This window comes from Dendronephthya gigantea, unplaced genomic scaffold, assembly GCF_004324835.1.
Source record: "Dendronephthya gigantea isolate DGI-Jeju-01 unplaced genomic scaffold, DenGig_1.0 000000F, whole genome shotgun sequence".
NCBI lineage: Eukaryota > Metazoa > Cnidaria > Anthozoa > Malacalcyonacea > Nephtheidae > Dendronephthya > Dendronephthya gigantea.
In genome coordinates this window covers 1,043,673-1,062,343 of record NW_021163010.1, presented here as the reverse complement: position 1 = coordinate 1,062,343, position 18,671 = coordinate 1,043,673, and the positions used below count along the sequence as shown (strand labels likewise).

General features: G+C 35.1%; 2 protein-coding genes across 11 annotated transcripts; one reads left to right on the top strand and one right to left on the bottom strand.

Annotated features, from left to right (window-relative positions):
• Window positions 1–177: 177 nt before the first annotated feature.
• On the bottom strand, window positions 178–14,275 carry LOC114529412 (acid-sensing ion channel 4-A-like). 10 transcript variants are annotated; one of them, XM_028551426.1, is made up of 12 exons: window positions 14,111–14,219; window positions 13,762–13,840; window positions 12,582–12,806; window positions 4,485–5,096; window positions 3,997–4,214; window positions 3,415–3,562; window positions 3,200–3,268; window positions 2,970–3,123; window positions 2,050–2,127; window positions 1,395–1,486; window positions 1,057–1,168; window positions 178–748 (listed from the first exon to the last, which is right to left on the bottom strand). In XM_028551426.1, the coding sequence occupies exons 3-12, from the start codon at window positions 12,604–12,606 to the stop codon at window positions 742–744; spliced, it is 1,515 nt and encodes a 504-aa protein (XP_028407227.1). In that variant the 5' UTR covers window positions 12,607–12,806; window positions 13,762–13,840; window positions 14,111–14,219; the 3' UTR covers window positions 178–741. The 10 variants fall into 10 exon arrangements, with proteins under 10 accessions (XP_028407227.1, XP_028407183.1, XP_028407244.1 ...); XM_028551382.1 differs by having other exon boundaries at window positions 12,582–12,762; XM_028551443.1 differs by having other exon boundaries at window positions 12,582–12,707.
• On the top strand, window positions 13,863–17,819 carry LOC114529334 (excitatory amino acid transporter 1-like). Its single transcript, XM_028551136.1, has 7 exons — window positions 13,863–14,411; window positions 15,698–15,740; window positions 15,824–16,152; window positions 16,371–16,604; window positions 16,798–16,995; window positions 17,215–17,349; window positions 17,569–17,819. The coding sequence occupies exons 1-7, from the start codon at window positions 13,966–13,968 to the stop codon at window positions 17,732–17,734; spliced, it is 1,551 nt and encodes a 516-aa protein (XP_028406937.1). The 5' UTR covers window positions 13,863–13,965; the 3' UTR covers window positions 17,735–17,819.
• Window positions 17,820–18,671: the final 852 nt, after the last annotated feature.

The window sequence follows — 18,671 nt, the reverse complement described above, 5'->3', positions numbered from 1 at the left end:
CCATGAGAGGGGTGAACAAAAGTTAGTGCATTAGTGCAAAGACGTGAAACGTTGAATCAGATCATAGTTAATACAATACGACAATATGATAATAATAATATTACGTTAGGTGTGATGTTTTTTACAAACTGACTATTAGGCATGACCAAAATGATCTATCGAAAAAAAGAACTTCATTATTATATTATTTCGGATAAATATTTACAACATTTTTTTTTGTTACCAATTAAAAAGACGTTTTCCCAATGCCGAATATTTAACAAGAGCATGATTATAGGTCCGAGTTCAAGGAGTTTTCATTATCTTACATAATTTTGTATCTACGGAAAGATGTGCCAACTGATGAGATCTATCAGGGTGTTTTACAGCGCCCTGGATCTATTAACCTTGTGCGCGAACGTTTGGAGCAATTATTTTCACAAAATCTCCATATAATATTGACACATACACGCACGTTTTCAGAAAGAGTCCGATATAAATTAAATATTAAGATACTTATTTTGCATATAGTGCATACTGAGAAAGAACACGCAATGTTATAAAGTGCTTTCTCTTAAATAATTATATGCCAAACAAAGGGCTGTGAATTTTTTTCTATTTTTTGAAAGTTTCATGTTTGCAGCCTCACACCAAAAAGCTCTTGGTACCCAAGATTGCATATGGACTACTTTTGGGATCATTTCCTATGAGATAATCCCCCAATACGCTGTCCAATGCTTGAAACAATCTTCCTGTAGGCGTTTACAAACTAAAATGAGATAAAATTTACATTATGGTTGGATCATGATTCTTTGCTAATTTAGTTAGTTTAAAGTCGCAATTACAAAATATAAATATTAAATTAAACCTTGTTGTCATCGTTTACATCAATCATCATGCATACATACTTTATAAATTTGCATATTAAAAGAGTAACGAAGATGATAAACATTTGAAAACTGACATTGTAACTATTATTTACTTTCCTTGAAATGAGGAAAAAGTATTTTTTATTGCTATTTCCCGGCATGGTTGGTATAACTGAGTGCGGCGGTAAATGAAAATATAGCTACGTACGGTCTATAAATTCCAAGACGAGTCAGAAGAGCAACCATACCGACATCAAAAAACTCCAGAACGGTCAAGATACTAGCACCAAGAAACAATCCCATCAATCCACCGATCTCACCTAGAAGGTTGAAAGAGTAAACTACTCTGTATATCTAACACTCGCGGTTAACTTATAAATACACGATTCAGGTTGGCCAATTTCGTCACAAACTACAGTATATAGTTAAAAGTTACCTATCTTTTATACAACCGGCCCCTACAGATTTCTATCAAAATAGTATTCTTTGAATATCCTGCTTTTATATTATCTCTATATCAATAGCATATTTCAATAGCATATTTACCAAGTAAATTCGGCAAAGAATACGCCGGCACTTGTTTGATAACGTGATAGTTTAAATCTTCGTAAAATATATCCATTGCAAGTAGATTTTTGCTGCAAATAGATAGAAACTTATCATGATTATTAACTGCTGAAATACAACCCAATGTTTTCCTCTAGGCACGTCGATAGTCTATATTACCCTGCTTGGTTCAAAAATATTACTGAAGTGAAAGGTTGTGCATGCATGCATTAGGAAACTATAAATTGTTTAAGTTTAAATCATCTGGTTATATTTTTACGTTTAAGCAAGTTAACAATTTTTAAGAAATTGGACTATGTTTGTTTATAGTTATATATGCCTTTGCAAAAATTGCTGTATCTTTAATATGTTTTTAAATTTGATTTAGCTACTAAAATATTTACAGGGTGCATGAAAAACGGAGCCCAAACTTAATGCTTACACTTCCAAGAAATCAGTCGTATTCATTTTGCTCGATCAAGACATGCAATTGACTTTAATTAGTTCTTTTGTAGAAAATGATATTGTGCATGTCGGGAAGGCAGGAGGAAGTCGTGGTCACGTGGCGTATGAAGGTAAGTTAAAAACATTTTAAAGATACAGGAATGTTTAATCTATTTAATGTTTTCTTTTTCATAATAAGAATAACAAATACCATGTAAATTCATCTTCCTCGTCTGTATCATTAACCTCGTCATATTGTCTTAGTGCCGCACTTATGTCATCACATTGCCTTAAACAGAAATAAAGACGTTGTCGCGAGCTTCTTTTGGTGTACGTTTGTTAGTATCACAGGCAGGGATAATTTCATGAAAGTTCATGGTATTTTTATCTGAATTTATTCTTAATGTTTTTTTTATTATGTCATTCTTTTGAATGCCTAACCGTACGAAAAGCTACACTTTCCAATAATTTAATCGTAGTAGTTACGACGATCACTAAAGTCAGGACTCCGTTTTTGACACACCCTCTTGGTTGATAATCCTGGTATAATTCTATTTATATAAAACCATCGAAGAAACAGCCTGAGAAGCACCATTTAGTTTGCATTCAAACCATAGAGACAGTTCTTCTTCAAATATATATATTCCTGGGACCATCTTGGAATTAGGAATTCGATAGTTAAACTTATTTCTTATACGTATTTTTTGGTAGAAACGATATTCTTCTTAATTTACCCTAATTTTTTACTATTATTTTCCACTGCTTAAAGTTTACTTCCAGCGGTACATTTTATGAACTATTCGAATATGTGTGAATGCTTAATTTCACTGGGTTATGGTAATATGGTTAACAGATATTGTATCTGTGGTTAAATAATAAGACTTGGTGCGTATACATGCATAAATATGCAGTGGAAATGTAATAAAGACTTTCAAAATACCGGAAAGGTGACAGAAATGTTAGCACATCGGAAAAGAGCATAAAGTTGTGTTTTTCTTATCGTTGCACGAAAACACGATACAAATAATCAAAATGAATGCGAGTATTTTCCTCCTGCATTCATTGTGACCATTTACGTTCGACAACGGGTTTGAATTATTTTTAAAATATTTAAATCATCATGTCACATACGTGAAACTCTTCAATGCTTTAACTGAACCATTTGCATATTCTTTCGCTGCTTCTACACCAGGAAATGTACCATAAGATAGATAAGTAGAATACTTCATTGTGTCACACGGTTCTGTACATTGACAATTATCCAACGATGAACTGGAGAATTCCCCTAAAATAAGAGAGAAAAACGAAATGAAATCTAAAGGATTAACTGACGACAGGTTTTTCATACGAGGCATACAAACCTTCAATGCGAAGAACACAGTCAAAATATTTTTCAACGGTACATTTTTGTTTGAACTCTGTAATATTTTCTATATGAAGAGAATATTTACAACAAATAGACGGAGTTGCCAGTGATGAAATAAATACAACGATTATCAAAAATCAAAAATGAAATGAACGAATCACTAAAAATCTAGTTTTTCGTGAGCTTTGAAAATTTGAAATACTCGATTACCTTTCATATAGAATGGCCGACAGCGGCATTCTTTGGCAATGTGATTTTGCTTGCAATTTTCATGGCATGCAGCAATAGTGTATGCTTTGATCCCAGGCAGATCTTTATCTTGGCACATTGTTTTGAAAGGGGATTTGAGAGACTTCGTCTGTAACAAATAACCGGCAAAGTTATACTCCCAGATCTGCCCCTCATCTTTATGACTTATTTGCTGCATGATAATCGTCTTTAGTTACAGAGCACATAAATCGGAAGTAAACCTACAGGGCCGCTCTCAGAATGTTTCTCAGGGGGGGCTGAATTCTTCTTTCAACCGACTGACTATATAGTTTGTATGTATAGTTTATAGTCTTATATGAAAACTATTTTTTAAGATATACTAAATGACGCCCGTTCGTACTAGTAACTAGTAACTAATGCATTTTTTTTTCAACCTGTTTGAAAAAATGCGTTACGTTGTACCGCGCGCCATGAACACAGAAGACCCTGGGAACGAGGTTAATTTTTCTTAAAAAAAACACGCGAGGACGAATTGGCCAATCACAACTAGTGTAAGCGCTAACCATTCAAACGTAGACTCACTCTTTGTCTTGATATACTTGCGAAGACATGCGAACCAGGCATGACTGCAAAACCCAAACTCGACACAAGTGGCGGTTCATCTGGATCATGAATTCTTATTCGTAAACCTGCCGAAAATGCCACGTGACCTACATATTCGTCTTGTTCAACCGACATCCTCAAATGTAGTCCAAATTGTTTTCCTGGGGCGTTCACCTTTCGAATTGGCGTATCTTTCCCTGTGGGATAAAATCACAATAATTGCAATGAATCTTATGATACAATGGAAATATATTAATAAAAGGAAATCACCCAGGTGCTTTTCTAGGCCAACAAAAATAAACAAGCATTTGATAAGACAGTATTGACTATTCTGCTGTTTCACAGATAGTTTTGACTGTAGTTTACCCAGGCATAATTATATAGACTGCATGATGCATGCGACTCATCGACACTGAAGTACCACAAAGTATACCATAAAGAGACCTCGGGATAAAGTACATAAATACCTGAGTTAAACATATAACACAGTCCCATATCTGTCAGTATTCTTGTGAAGTTCATTTCACCACATTTCTTTCCTTTCCATTTGCAGCCATAGAGCATTCCCTTTCCGGTAGTCTCATTATAACTCATTTGATGTCCTGCTTTCAGAATTAGGTCCTCGACGTCTATAGTATTTACGTTGGCATATTTCTTCCAATCAATTGTAATATTTTTAGGATAGAGCGGATTTTTCTCTTTTAGTACTTCGTAGAACTCAGTGTTGTTTATTTCACTTTTCCGGTACATGTTGAAGTTGCACAATGTGACAGCAGGAAAACTGCTTTCCCGTTCGGTTACAAACTCAATCGTACTGCTCACATTGTAATCTAAAAAGGCTAAAGCTAAATTCAGTGTTTGCCACAAGAACAAAGAGAACATCAACGCATTCAAAATAAGCCAAAATAGGCGCTGTGGAACTGGACGCTTCTCGAAAACGTAATGCAAGCCATGTAGTGTTGACTGTGCTACAAATTGGTCCCAAATATTGCGAGAGTATCTCTGTCTTTTATCTTTATAATGAGGTTTCTGGTACCCGCCATTAAATTCTTTAACGTCATCAGCATCCATTATTCTGTCTAAAATCATTAAAAAGGAATTAATAGTTTTTCCATGTGTATGCTGAAGAAATCAATTTTGCTTCAAGCTTTTGAGTGTAAGGCGGTTCTAATTTGAAAACAAAATCATATAGCCTTTAAAAAATTAAGAATGATGTTGTGATGTTATGAAATTAAGTGTATAGCTATAGAACTAGGTTTATTAATTAAAATAAATTTATCCCTGCAAATCAAGGGAATGAACGTGTCAATGAAGCAAATGAATTGCTCAATATTTCTGGCCTGTTTCAGACGTCGAACGTTTCATGTGCCGAACCTATAAATATAATGTTAATAAACTAAACTTCATAAATTAGTTCATTTCCACTAGACTTGGCACATGAGAAGTTCGACGTCTGAAACAGGCATGAAACAAGCCTTCTAAACTATTTTCGCAACTATAATCGATTTTGTTGATTTGGTAATACAGAATGATCTATCGTGTTTTATTCGTACTTCGACATGGGTTTCTCGTCAAATGTACGTACATGGTTTAACAACCGTCTGAAATGGACAAAAACAACTTCCTGACTAACCCCTCCCCCTGACAAGGTCAAAATGAGGACGTTTTTTTCCACCATTTATTATGTCAGCTTCAATTTTAAAAATTACGTAGTTAATGAATTACGTCATAAGATGGGACCCGGGTTCAAGTTATATTTAAAATTGTTCAATCATTTCCAAAAATTGAAATGCTTCGTGTCAGCCACACATTAATTTTTGTCTATAGTTTGCTAGTTGAGTTGTAAATTAATATAAATATTTAACAGTGAATATACAGTGATATACTCACTATATTCATTTCGAGATTTTATTATATAGTGACCTGATACTAACGTCTATAGTAACGAATATAACCAAGGAGCAGCGTGGCAGCGTCTTCAAACAACTTAGCATCAAATGTGGTATAACAACTGCCTAAATAGACAAAACATTTCTCGACGTTTCGACGTGAGGGCCTTCGTCAGGAGAGTGGAGGCTCTCTCCACTCTCCTGACGAAAGCCCTCAGGAGGAGAAACGTCGAGAAGTGTTTTGTCTATTTAGGCAGTTGTTATACCACATTTGATGCTATAGTAACGAATGTTATATCATATCAGATTGCTCTTATAGTAAGTTCAAAATGGAAAACAAAATTATATCTTTATTGGACGAATAAGCTGAAATATGTCGATGTAAATAGTTTCAATGTAAGTACATATGTTTAATGCATAAGATGTAGGTTCAGTCATTCACAGTATGTATGAGAGTATTTTTAATTTTTGGCTTATCCTCCGTTTAGCTAAACGCCTTACGAACAACCGACCCCTGTATCAAAATTCACACCTTTAAAATATAATTCCTCAAAAGTATATTCTGCATGTAGACTAGCTATATTTTCATTGACACTTTTCGTAACACCTATGATCATCTATTGGATATTTAAATAATAGTAATATTAAAAAATATCTCCACATAATAATGTATAGAGTCTCACCTTTATTACAAGATAAAGTAGCCCATGCAGCGATAGTTTATTCCGGAATAGCTAAACGTATCGTTGGTAATGTCAGTAAGAACTCGTTGGATTGGACGACGAAGAGAAATTAATTCTGCATGAGCTAAAAACTACAGTGTAGTATTGGCTCTGCTGCCATATATTTTGGTAGAAATCCCGTTGTAATGAATAATGGAGTTTTTTTTCAATCAGCTGTAATTAGTATTTTCCTCATCTATTCTCACACGTGGAACTACTGAACATTTAATCTTCTAAACGCTTAATAAAAATATCGAGTAAATTGCATTAATTCTATGTATCTGAGTGCCTTTCATCTTCCATTAAAACCACGGGAATTCCGGCAAAGATAGGTTTACCATGACGATAGGTTTACCACTATGACGCACGTCAAGTATTTCTAGAATAAAACGTTTCACATCATACGGTATTTCTTCTATGATGTGTTTCAATCAGGCGCACGTATTTTAACTTCAAGACATTAACAATGGATAAGTCCGCGGTCCCAATATTATATAGCTATGCCAGCTAATAGGCATGCCAGCTTTGGAGAATGAACCATCTCATATATATAAAAGTATCCAAAGAGGTCGGAATGTTATTAGTATTCAGATAGTTTTATCTTTTTTACAATTCATTAAAGATTAAAAAAGCTCGTGTTATTGCAATTTTAAATTCTTTTAAAAGAATTTGCCGGCGCATGAAAACAGGGGCACGAAAACAACCTTGTTGCGTTTGCAAAAGCATTCTTTAAAGGAATTTATTTGCTGCCATTTTGTCATCCGCAACAACATTTCGGGCCCAGTTGTTGGAAAGGTACAACTTTGGAGAATTATTCCATTTTTAGTGCACACATTTCTGAAGTCATGGGCGAACACTTCTTCATGTATAATGCCTGAATAAATTATGCATGCATGCATGCGGCTCTCTTTTGTAAACGGAGTAATACCATGCAAAGTTTGTTTTGTAATCCCTGCATACTTTATATTAATTTAATTAAAGTTTTAATACTGATACGCACATTTGAAGAAATACCGAAATCTATACTGAGATACGCGCAAACTGCCACACAATTGGTCGTGCATACATACATAAACTTGATGAATACAAACGCGACACGTATTTCTTTATTGACTGATTGATAACACTGTCAGCTGCAGCTGCAAAACATGCAGTGAAGCTCTATATTACTTTCGTATTTTAGAAACTAAAACAAATTTGACGTTCTCTCTTATAATATACGCGCATAATTCACAAGCGGATGGACAGTCTATTATACTCTAAATGTTTTCGGCCTTAAAAAGCTCATATATGGCGAGCAAATGTTAAAGGGATGTCTGGCATCGTATTTTTAGTTGTACTATACGAGAAAATCATTTGATTCATGTGGAGAACGTAACCAACACTCAACAATACTATATATTATCTATTGATGTCCGCTGACCGTAATTAGCCTCTATTATGTAAAATACAAGAAGACTTAGATCAGGATGTCACTGTCGATCTCACATCTTATGATTGTAAAAAAATATATAAGGAAAATGTCGGGTGATTTAACTGATTTTGTACCTTTTTCTCTCTAACCGATTAACTCTGTTGGACACACGTTGTTTTGGACTTTTTCTTTTTGCGTCAGGAGTTAAATCATGCATTATTGAAAAAACTGTTTTAATTTTTCTATCAATAAACGTCAAATTTGTTTAATGAAACTGCTTAATTGATGCTAACTGGGCTAGTTAACCGAATATCCCTGCCTGCGAGCGTGGTTCAGTTATTTTCGAAGATAAATATAAATATATAGCAGAGACTTGTTAAAAATTTATAAAATTAAGAAAAAGTGGGAGTCCCATAAAACAACAATTATTTAAACAGTCTCTTCGTGATCGGCTTATCACTATACGCTTCTCAATAAAACCCCGTACAGCTGACGGGCACGTTTTCCTTGCCAAGTTTTATTTGCTCGTGTATACAATTTGACAAGTTTTCCTTGACATGCAAGAAGCTTTGTTCAAAGGATAATCATGCCAGCTTTTCAAAGACAAAAAGGAAAAATGCTCGTATGTACGCCTGCCCTGCATGATAGTGATAATTCCAGTGCAGTCTTCTCAGATAGAGAAGTATATAATGAGCCAAGCTGGAATAACTATACCCGTGCTGGCAGGGAGAGCAAATTGACTTAATCAACGCGCATGCATCTGAAGGATTGATATTGATCATCATGACTTATTCGGAAATCAAGCAGTTGATTTCAATCAACACCATCCTAAATGGAACAATTAACACTTGGCGTTGACTTCTGTGTTGCATCCAGAATTTGAAATTAAAATAACACTGCCGAAACAAGCGAATATTGTATTTTATTTAACAACCTCCTAGCTACCTGGCATCAATCAGAACTCAATCTATCATTAAGTTAACATGCAGGTTTTATTATTTGACATGCATGGCCAAGCAGTTATATGTAGTTCCTATGTATGGCTTAGCTCGCGTTGAGTTTTGTTCATGTTCGGAATTCCTATAAAGACTCATCTTTTTGAACAGTTTAAATGCAAAACATTCTATGGTTTAAATATTGAGAGTTGCATGACACAGTTACGCGAGACAGAAGGATAAACAGTGGATTGGTTATAGCTTGCATGCATGGTACTGTATTCTCAAAGGCCAAGACAATCTTTATTTCAATTCTTGCAGTGGAATCATAGGGTTATAAACTTCAAAAAGAAATTTACAATCCGTATACAAAATCCGTATACAAGCTAACTAAAAAATCTGTTTTAAAAGTATAATATATTTGACCATATGTCAAAATGTCGGTTTAAAACAGTTTAGCTTCTGTTGCACTAATACTCCAAAATCGAGTCGCAATTTAAAGAAGAGTAGGTAAAAACTAAGAAGACTCAAAATTAAACTTTGGCAACGTAAAGGAATGTCATCATTTGTGATAAATAAAGAATTTATAGGCAAGTTCAAATTCCACGAATTAGAAAATCCTCATGCATGCAGTTCATGAGTCGGTTGGAACAACGATATAAGCTAACGGTGGAAGCCTGGTGTTTTAAAGATGTCATTAATGAATAATGTATACCCAAATCCACCAAATCGGGCTCACAAATCGCTTGCATGCATGTCTTCACCGCAAACACGATCTTCCATTTGGCAACTGCAGCATGTATGAATGGCATGGTTTTCAAAAAAGCGATTAATAAATAAACTAATCTTGTCAAAGACAAAGGGAATTGAATGTCCGAGTTCCCTCTACATCTGCTCTTCGACAGTCATATGTAATCGCATTTATGGATAGACAAATAAAACGCTTTCTTAACTTCGTTTTCCGGAATAAGTCCCTTATAAAACCTCTCTCTATATATACTATGTAATGTCACCATGATTGTACATGCAGTGTTTGTATATATACATGCGTGTGCTACTTGAAACAATAATTATATAGGGAGCACGGAACTTACCCTATATTCTGTCACTTGTTATGTACTTCACATTTATATATCTTGTGTTGATGATACTGAAATGCTTCCTTGCAAGCCTCGTTTCTATTTAGTTCGTGATTTACAGTCTGCCTACTGCTTTATATTCAACAATATATATATAATGATAAAAAAAAGCGAGTGTTGATTCGGTCTGATTGACCTTAACCACTGAGATATTGTGAAACAATTAACATATACTCGATTTCCTAACCACAACTTCCACAAAACATCCTAATTTTGACATTTCATGCATATAGAAAATTAGGTACAATTTTGATATGATGTTTTTAATTTAGTACTTACGTCTTACTCAATTATTCATCGGTTTTGTTGAGAACTCTTTTTGTTCGAAAAGGCCTTCAACTTAAATCAGGCATCTAACAGCGTACATTGGCAGCTAAAATTCTTAATCATATGGACACCAAATGGCAATTTTTGAGTGATAGTGATCTAAATTAACATATTTTGAAAAAAGAAAAAATTCATTTAATCATAGTCAAATAGATCATTAAAGCAATTCTGTCATTGACACAATGTCAGTGGATCGGTTGTTTTTTCAAATGATGAACACCTAAAAAAGCATCCAAATTAAGGCGGACATTAACATCTCTCCACACCTATAGTTTTATTGCTATACGCGGAAGATTTTAAATCTCAAATAGCGTCTGGTAAAATTTAATGTTACCTCATTAATATACGCCGATTTTGATCTGTTCTTTTTGCCGGTGTGAGAAATCGTATACGATTATACACGTATACGTGCTTTATTTCAAAGCAAATTAAACATATCTGCATATAAGGTTACTTACTTTTTTACTGGATTTGATCTGTGTATAATTAATATAAACAATGCTATTTGTATACGGATAATCAGCGTCAGTGGCGTAGCCAGCCTGACGATTTAGTCCTGCTATTTAAATATTAAGTTATTCTTCTTTAGAAATTCATTGTTTTCACTTTCAATGAACACCTAAAATATATACACGAATATAGCTGGACTAAATTGTCCGGTACGCTATTTACGGCACGCTGTCAGCGTTGTTTTGTCTATGTTCGGTTTTTACAAGCTTGCTAGAAAAAATTAGCTAAAAACATTTTCTCAATTATATATATGGTTAATCGTGAGTTATAAATTATTCAAGCTAAGTACAATTAATGGTTTCAAGTGCAATTATAGTGATTAACATATGCATGCACCAGATCAAGTGAATCTTTGCATGAAAACCGTAGTGACTCAGTCAATCATAATACCAAAAAGATTTTCGAGACAAAAATAAGTGACGTTGACCTCATAAACACTAGGAAGATTGGCCAGATTTATAAATTGAGGAGGGAAACGTCCCAGACGACGTAAAAATGATCAATTTTTCAGTTTTTAAAATTAAAAATATGTTTCAGAAAACAAATTTTGTAAAGTACCGACGCCAGAACAGTCAAAATATGCTATCTTAATTGATTAATCCTCATGAATATCATGACAGGATAAAATTTATTTTATTTGTCTCCAAATGGCATCCAGTTTGTGTAGGATTTTAAGGCCATAATATTATGATTGCTTGATACAAATGTGCGAATACCACATTGGTATAAGAGAAATTATAAATCGTAATTTGGTCAAAATCAATCACGTGGTTTCTTGTTGCCTGGCGACAGATCATGGAATATGGTATACTCGACCATGATTGAATATAGCAGAATATTCGAGAACACTGGAAAATGCTATACGCCAATCTCGTATTTCATTTTTTGTGTTTGTGAAATTTTGACTAATGCAATCGCACGAGTCGCATCAGTCTGGATCCGGCCCTGACATGCTCAAACACAAATACGGATCTGGCAGCACTGTATAGCCTTATAGCGTATTTCTCACGTAGCACCAAGCGTGCTGTTTCTGTATGTTGGCGAGTGCTGAGTCATTACTATATACATTTATCAATATAGTTACACCCCATGCGGTTTTAAATGCGTTAAATTGACGCTGACGTGAGCGAAGTGGGTACCCGTATAGGAAAAAAATTACTTAAGTGCATGGCTTAACAAAAAAGAAACCGCGATTGATGCTATAATAGAAAAATATCTGACAAAGTGAAATACGTGGCTTACCAATAGTCAATCGGTGATTACTATAGTTACGAATGATATATAGAAGTTACATAACTGATATTTTTACGTACATGCGTTCGAAAGGGCATTGTCAATTAATGTTAGATAACGTTAGTAATTTTCGTTTGATGCTATAAAACTTCTTGTATGGATTTGCTATGATGTATTAAAGTTTAGCTATTTCTAGGCGATATATATCTTGCCTTTTACCACGTAGTTGTGGGCTATTTTACTTCATTTACCGCGGACGTGACACTAGCCTATAATGTGATATATGTCCACTTATTATATCCGTCTTTGACTGACGCCATCAGTTCTCAATCTAAATCTTTTATGAGCGTAAAACAGTGCTGTGAATATATTTTTGTCGTAGTGAAATGACATACCTTGAAGTGGGATATAAAAAGGCATCGTTGATCAATGTTGAGAATATTTGACCAAAAATATGGCTGACGTGTGCTCACTGCATATTATTCCACCATATTCAACATCTCTCTGCGTCTGAAACGGGACTGACGCTTTTATGTCACGCGTACCAGTCGCCAACTGCTCTTATGAGCTTGAGATCTACATATTTTTTGTGACAGGGAACCAATAAGAACCTGGAATAACTAGGGCACGAATTTATTTCAGTTTTGGCATTTCCATCCGTTAAACAAACAACTTAATGGCTATCTAAATTGAGAGCATGCACGGGTTATTACCACTGCATGCATAACTCCTATATATAGAAAAAGTAAAAGGACTCGATTCAATTCAAATATCTTAGTTGGGACATGATGAAATAAGCAGTATAAAAGCACAAGAAAACAAAGCGATTCAACTCCTTTCCGTCTCCATATATTAAAATAGCTACTCTATAATACAATCTTTCAGAATATATCCCATGCATACGTGCATATAATTATTCAATGAATGAAACTGGCAAAAGTCGTTCAGTTTCAAAAGACAAACGATAAAACATTTAAACAAACGGTATACAACAAATGATAAATTTAAACAATAATTAAAACAGGAAAATTATAATAAGAAATAGGCATTGCATTATATAGTAGGTCAACCAGACTCAACCTAAAGTCATTTGGAACGAGATGGATAATTCTTTCATTATTTATTTATGATATAAAAAGAAGTGGTAGAGGTCATTTGTACTATAGCTGTATATAGATGGCGTCAACAAGTCTAATGTATGAACTTATTGTCATGGTGATATGGCGCAAACGCGACCACGTTCTCGTCAGTCACAGTTTAATATAGATATATTGCACGAAGATTGTATATTAAACTTGGTTAGCCATTGGGTAGATATAGCAGTTTTGACGGTTGGAGATAAAAAATCCCGAGTTTCGATAAACATAACCAAAGGTTATGGTCGGAATAATATTTGGCTACTTTTAGTTTATTCAGTTATAACCTGCTCAGGCTGCTCGCCATTTGTAAAGAACCCTCCGCTACCCTCGTCAGGCTTTAGCACATTTTAAGAATTGCATTTCTTCAGTTTATTTCATTGGTCTAACGTATGTAATAACTTCGTGAACGAATATTGCAATTTCTAAATTGTATTACCTACAAAGACTTCAACCATTCGCCGGACCATCACCATCAGCTTGGTATGCGAAACCAATATTGTGTTTCATGAGGCACTCTGTAATCAGAGATGAAAAAAATGCAACAAGTCAACACCTCCTATTGAGCGCAACGTTACGCGTTGGACCAACACACAAGAACCTTATATTAAATTGATAAACTGACAACATTTTCTGCTTCGAAATGGCTGTGCAAACGAAGTGGTCGAGAATTGTAGAACTTCTCAAACCACATCGTCTATTATTGAGTGTTCTTATTGGTGTCGTGCTTGGCTGTGTTATTGGTATCTCTTGCCATGACGCTGTTCAGAATTCTCCTAATCCCTCACCTCGAAGACTTGCTATGTATATTAAATTCCCAGGTGAACTTTTCATACGAATGCTGAAGTTGATTGTGATACCTTTGATAACTTCAAGTATTATCGTTGCATTGAATGATATTGATATCAAAAGCGCTGGTCGTCTTGGTAAGAGAACCATGATCTATTACATATCAACCACAATGCTATCTGCAATACTTGGTTTGGTACTCGCGTCCATCATTAAACCTGGGAGTGGCGTCAATGAAGAAAAGAAAGCATCGGATAGTGTCAATCGTAACTCAGTTGATTCATTCCTAGATTTACTCAGGTTTGTTGTGTGTTTATCACTTCAGTGATTCTGATTGCGTGCAAAAATATCACTTGGTATTTTTGGCATCTCAAATTTCATATATTCTTGATTTATATGTAAAACGACCATATTGGCATTTGCCATTGGTCACGTGCATACCGTTGCGAGAGTAGAATGTCTTTATTGTCTAGTTATAATTGGGTACCATTGTTTTTCGAATAAATTGATTGATTGATCGATGGATATAAACTATTATAACTCAAGCCCTGGTACACAAAATACCTGGGTGCGAGCCAGGCTTTCAGGTAGACTATCAGCGATATAACTGTTGCTGTTTTCCACTTGGCGAAATTTTGCGCGAGGAGCTGAATTTTTCTTTAGCTCTGTATAAAACGCACAGACAATGAAACATTCCGCTCCGCGCGAAAAATCCCGCATAGTTGAAAACAGGCCTTAAGGCTGCTTTCCACTTACGCGTTTTTTATATACGCACGTACACGTACGGAAAATTTTAAGTGCTTTTAAATTTTTATTATTTAACATCTAGGTCAACTAATGCCTACTAAAATATGCAGAAAACTAAAGTTCCTTCGATTTATTCACTTGGTTTTTTCAAAGGTAGCATGTACAAGGATTTAGACTTTTACGTGCGTGTACGTGCGTATGAAAAACGCGTAAGTGGAAAACAGCCTTTAGTTCTGCAGACAGTAGTGAACTGTATTGGGAAATAATAAAAATTAATGAGGTTTATACCCAAATAAATTTCGTGAATTAGGTCACAAGCACACCGTGTATACCCAATACAAATAAGATTGATAAATATGCCAATTAGTTATTAAACACTAGTGGCTGTATCGGAAAAATACAACACAGCCGTTCGTGTTTTAAACATTACATAAAACCTGAAACCCTAACCCTAAACACTAAACGTTTTTGACTAAAAACATTTTTGACTAAACTAAGAGTTTTTGACTCTGTCTCCCGTTCAATTTTTATAAATTTAGCACATGATTGCACTTACAGTAACATAGTTCCAGACATTCCTAGGTAATTACTCTGTATGTCATTCTCAAACGATACGATGAGATAACCTACCTACTCAAATGACTCAGATAACTTACCTTCAAATATGGCTTTACGTTAGCCTTCCGTCTGGCTTTATTACAGTTCACTGACAGACAACGGCCGAAAACAAACCTAGTCTGAAAATAAAATACAAAGATTCCGCCAAAGGAAAACTGCCTATATTCGTTTACTATTCAATTTACCATGGATGCTATCCAAATGAATTTTTCCTTTTTAAGGAATGTTTTTCCAGATAACTTGATGGCAGCCTTCTTTAGATCGGTAAGTAATCGGGATTATTTAGAATCCGGCGTTTTATATATTTTGGGAAATGGTGGCAAATTAAAAAGTAGTTTACTTTTCAGGTTTATACAGATTACAAAAAGAACATGGTAAATTACAGATATGTGGAGAAAAACACTACCAATATGTCTGCAAAGGCGATGTTTCAACTTCTGCAGAAGAACAAAGTATCAATGTCAAGCGAAGGTCATGTGACACTTATCAAGAATGACGTCACTTATGAATATGGTGGCATTTCAAGTGGTGGAGGAACTAACATGGTCGGTCTGATTGCCCTCTCAATTGCGTTTGGGGTCGTTTTGAATACCATCAAAAAAAATGGGTTACCTTTGGTGAACTTGTTTAGATCATTGTGGCACACAATTATGAAACTTGTGGAAATTATTATGTGGTATGTTGGCTTGAATAACTGATTGAGGTTTAGTAATCTCATGTGCCAATCTTTATTTTATGTCCTACACTTGCATTTATTCTGCCATCTCAAACAGTACGTTATATTTAATGCATGGAAGTTGATTTATCAAACTAAATTTTTAAAGACAATGTGACATTTTATACAAGAATAAGATTCATCTGGACGAGCAATTTTCATTGTTTATTGTTTTCCAGGTTAGCCCCAATTGGAATTTGCAGTATAATTGCAGGAAATATCGTTGAAGCAAGTGATATCACTTTGCTATTCAGAGCCCTGGGTCTTTATGCGTTAACCAACATTGTCGGCCATCTTATTCAAGGAATTATCATCTACCCAGTTTTGTACGTTGCCCTTGTACGTGCAAACCCAATAACACATTTGAAAGGCATCCTCCCAGCTCTGTTCACAGCATTTGGTACATCATCCAGGTAAGCTGTGAAATTGTTTTGTTTTCGTAAGATTTTATTTGCGTGGCGTGTTCTTAAATGCGTTCTTTTCTAAATTCTGCATGAGCAGACTGAGGCAGGACTTGCAGAGGAGTTAGTGGCATTTGATGTGTGATATAAAAATAGTGGCGTTGCAGAACAACTTCTTGCACCTATATATTTTTATCATTCTCAGTGCTGCCACTTTGCCAACAACAATTGAATGTTGTGAATCCAAAGTGAAGATAGACAAACGAGTAACTCGTTTTGTTTTACCCATCGGCGCCACATGTAACATGGACGGCGCTGCTTTGTATTATGCTATCGTGGTTCTGTTTGTGGAACAGATGGAACCAAATGTTCAACTGGAAATTGGTGAAAGAATCATGACGGTGTAAGTAGCTATAATGCTCCTAATAATCCTTTGTTACCAGCGTCTGGGTACGAGGCTGGTAAATTGTGAAAAATATAGCCCTTCAAACTTTTCGTGGTAGTGTAACCTTTTTTATGGCTTTTTCATGGTTTCGTTATACAAATGTGTATGAAATTCGGAAATTACGACTTTAACTACTAACTCCTAATCCAACACTCGTTCCTTTGACTTCGTTTGTAGATTGATAGCCACAGTTGTATCAATTGGAGCTGCAGGTATTCCCAGTGCAGGACTCGCTAATGTAGTTGTCGTGTTGAAGGCAGTTGGACTTCCTGTTGACAAAATTGGACCAATATTTGCTGTAGAATGGTTTATGTAAGTACGGCTGTATGAGTATCCCATAACACATGTTTCTCTAAATCAACAGATCAGTTAAACCGATAGTCAAGAAATGCAGATACCCCAGCAGCAAGCTTTCCTTTATTGTGCCTTCAAAAATTCCTTTTGAGTAAAAATATACTGGAAAATATTTTTGATCGTCGCAGAAATAAAGTTGATTTCTAAATTAGGGTACAACTTTTATCAACCCTTTAGAGATCGACTGAGGACGGTAATCAACGTAATGGGTGATACAGTGACCGCAGCTGTTGTAGCCAAATACTCACAAAATGATTTTGCGGAAGATAATTTTCAATCTTTGGAAGTGTGCAAAAATCTGCCAGGGGAAACTTCCCCTGAATCGGAGGAAACAATCTTATAGAGTTTGCATTATTTGATTTTCTTTTCTCTTCCGTGCGTTTATAAAAATTAAATAACTATTTAGGGTTCCAATATAACCAGAGAGCAGCGTGGCAGCGTCTTCAAACAACTTAGCATCAAATGTGGTATAACAACTGCCTAGATAGACAAAACACTTCTCGACGTTTCGACCTGAGGGCCTTCGTCAGGAGAGTTAGTATAAACTAACTCTCCTGACGAGGTCCGTCAGGTCGAAGCGTCGAGAAGTGTTTTTGTCTATTTAGGCAGTTGTTATACCACATTTGATGCTAAACGTTTTAGGGTGTATAAAGAAGTACCTCCTATTGAGATAAGGTTTTGTAACAATTTGAATGCACTGATGTCGGTAAAGTACACCGATTGAATTATATAGTAATATAATATATATATATATATGGATTATTAATATATATTTTATACAATGCTCATCATCGTATGAAACCATAGACAAAATTGCATTACACAGTCAATTTAGTATTCGTAATTGATTCGTCCCTAAACCTTTCGACATGTCACTCCTGATCTTGCACTATATGTAGCTATTTATGCAGCTGGTTTAAAAGCTGGTTTTCTCATTAACATAATTTTGTCCTAATTCACATATCGTAACTTGTTGTAATTCAGGGTTTCATAAAATGTTGGATTTGGCATAACAACGAATTACGATATGTCAATTAGGACAAATTACGAGGAAAATGTACCGTCTTAAGGACCAATATAACCAAGGAACAGCGTGGCAGCGTCTTCAAGTGGTATAACAACTGCCTAAAATAGAAAAAACCTCTTCTCGACGTTTCGACTTGAGGGCCTTCGTCAGGAGAGTTAGTATGACTATTAACTACTAAGTCATACTAACTCTCCTGACGAAGGTCGAAACGTCGAGAAGTATTATGTCTATTTTGGCAGTTGTTATACCACAT

What these genes read in the sequence shown, in the direction of transcription:
- LOC114529412 (XM_028551323.1), bottom strand. Translation starts at nt 13,798, where the DNA reads ATGGTGATGGTCCGGCGAATGGTTGAAGTCTTTGTAG. An exon ending in GTGTTATATGTTTAACTCAG is followed by an intron (nt 4,215 to 4,484) that starts GTATTTATGTAC and finishes TTTATCCCACAG; the next exon opens with GGAAAGATACGCCAATTCGA. An exon ending in CAAGTATATCAAGACAAAGA is followed by an intron (nt 3,563 to 3,996) that starts GTGAGTCTACGT and finishes TATTTGTTACAG; the next exon opens with ACGAAGTCTCTCAAATCCCC.
- LOC114529334 (XM_028551136.1), top strand. Translation starts at nt 13,966, where the DNA reads ATGGCTGTGCAAACGAAGTGGTCGAGAATTGTAGAACTTCTCAAACCA. An exon ending in CTTGTGGAAATTATTATGTG is followed by an intron (nt 16,153 to 16,370) that starts GTATGTTGGCTT and finishes ATTGTTTTCCAG; the next exon opens with GTTAGCCCCAATTGGAATTT. An exon ending in GCATTTGGTACATCATCCAG is followed by an intron (nt 16,605 to 16,797) that starts GTAAGCTGTGAA and finishes TATCATTCTCAG; the next exon opens with TGCTGCCACTTTGCCAACAA.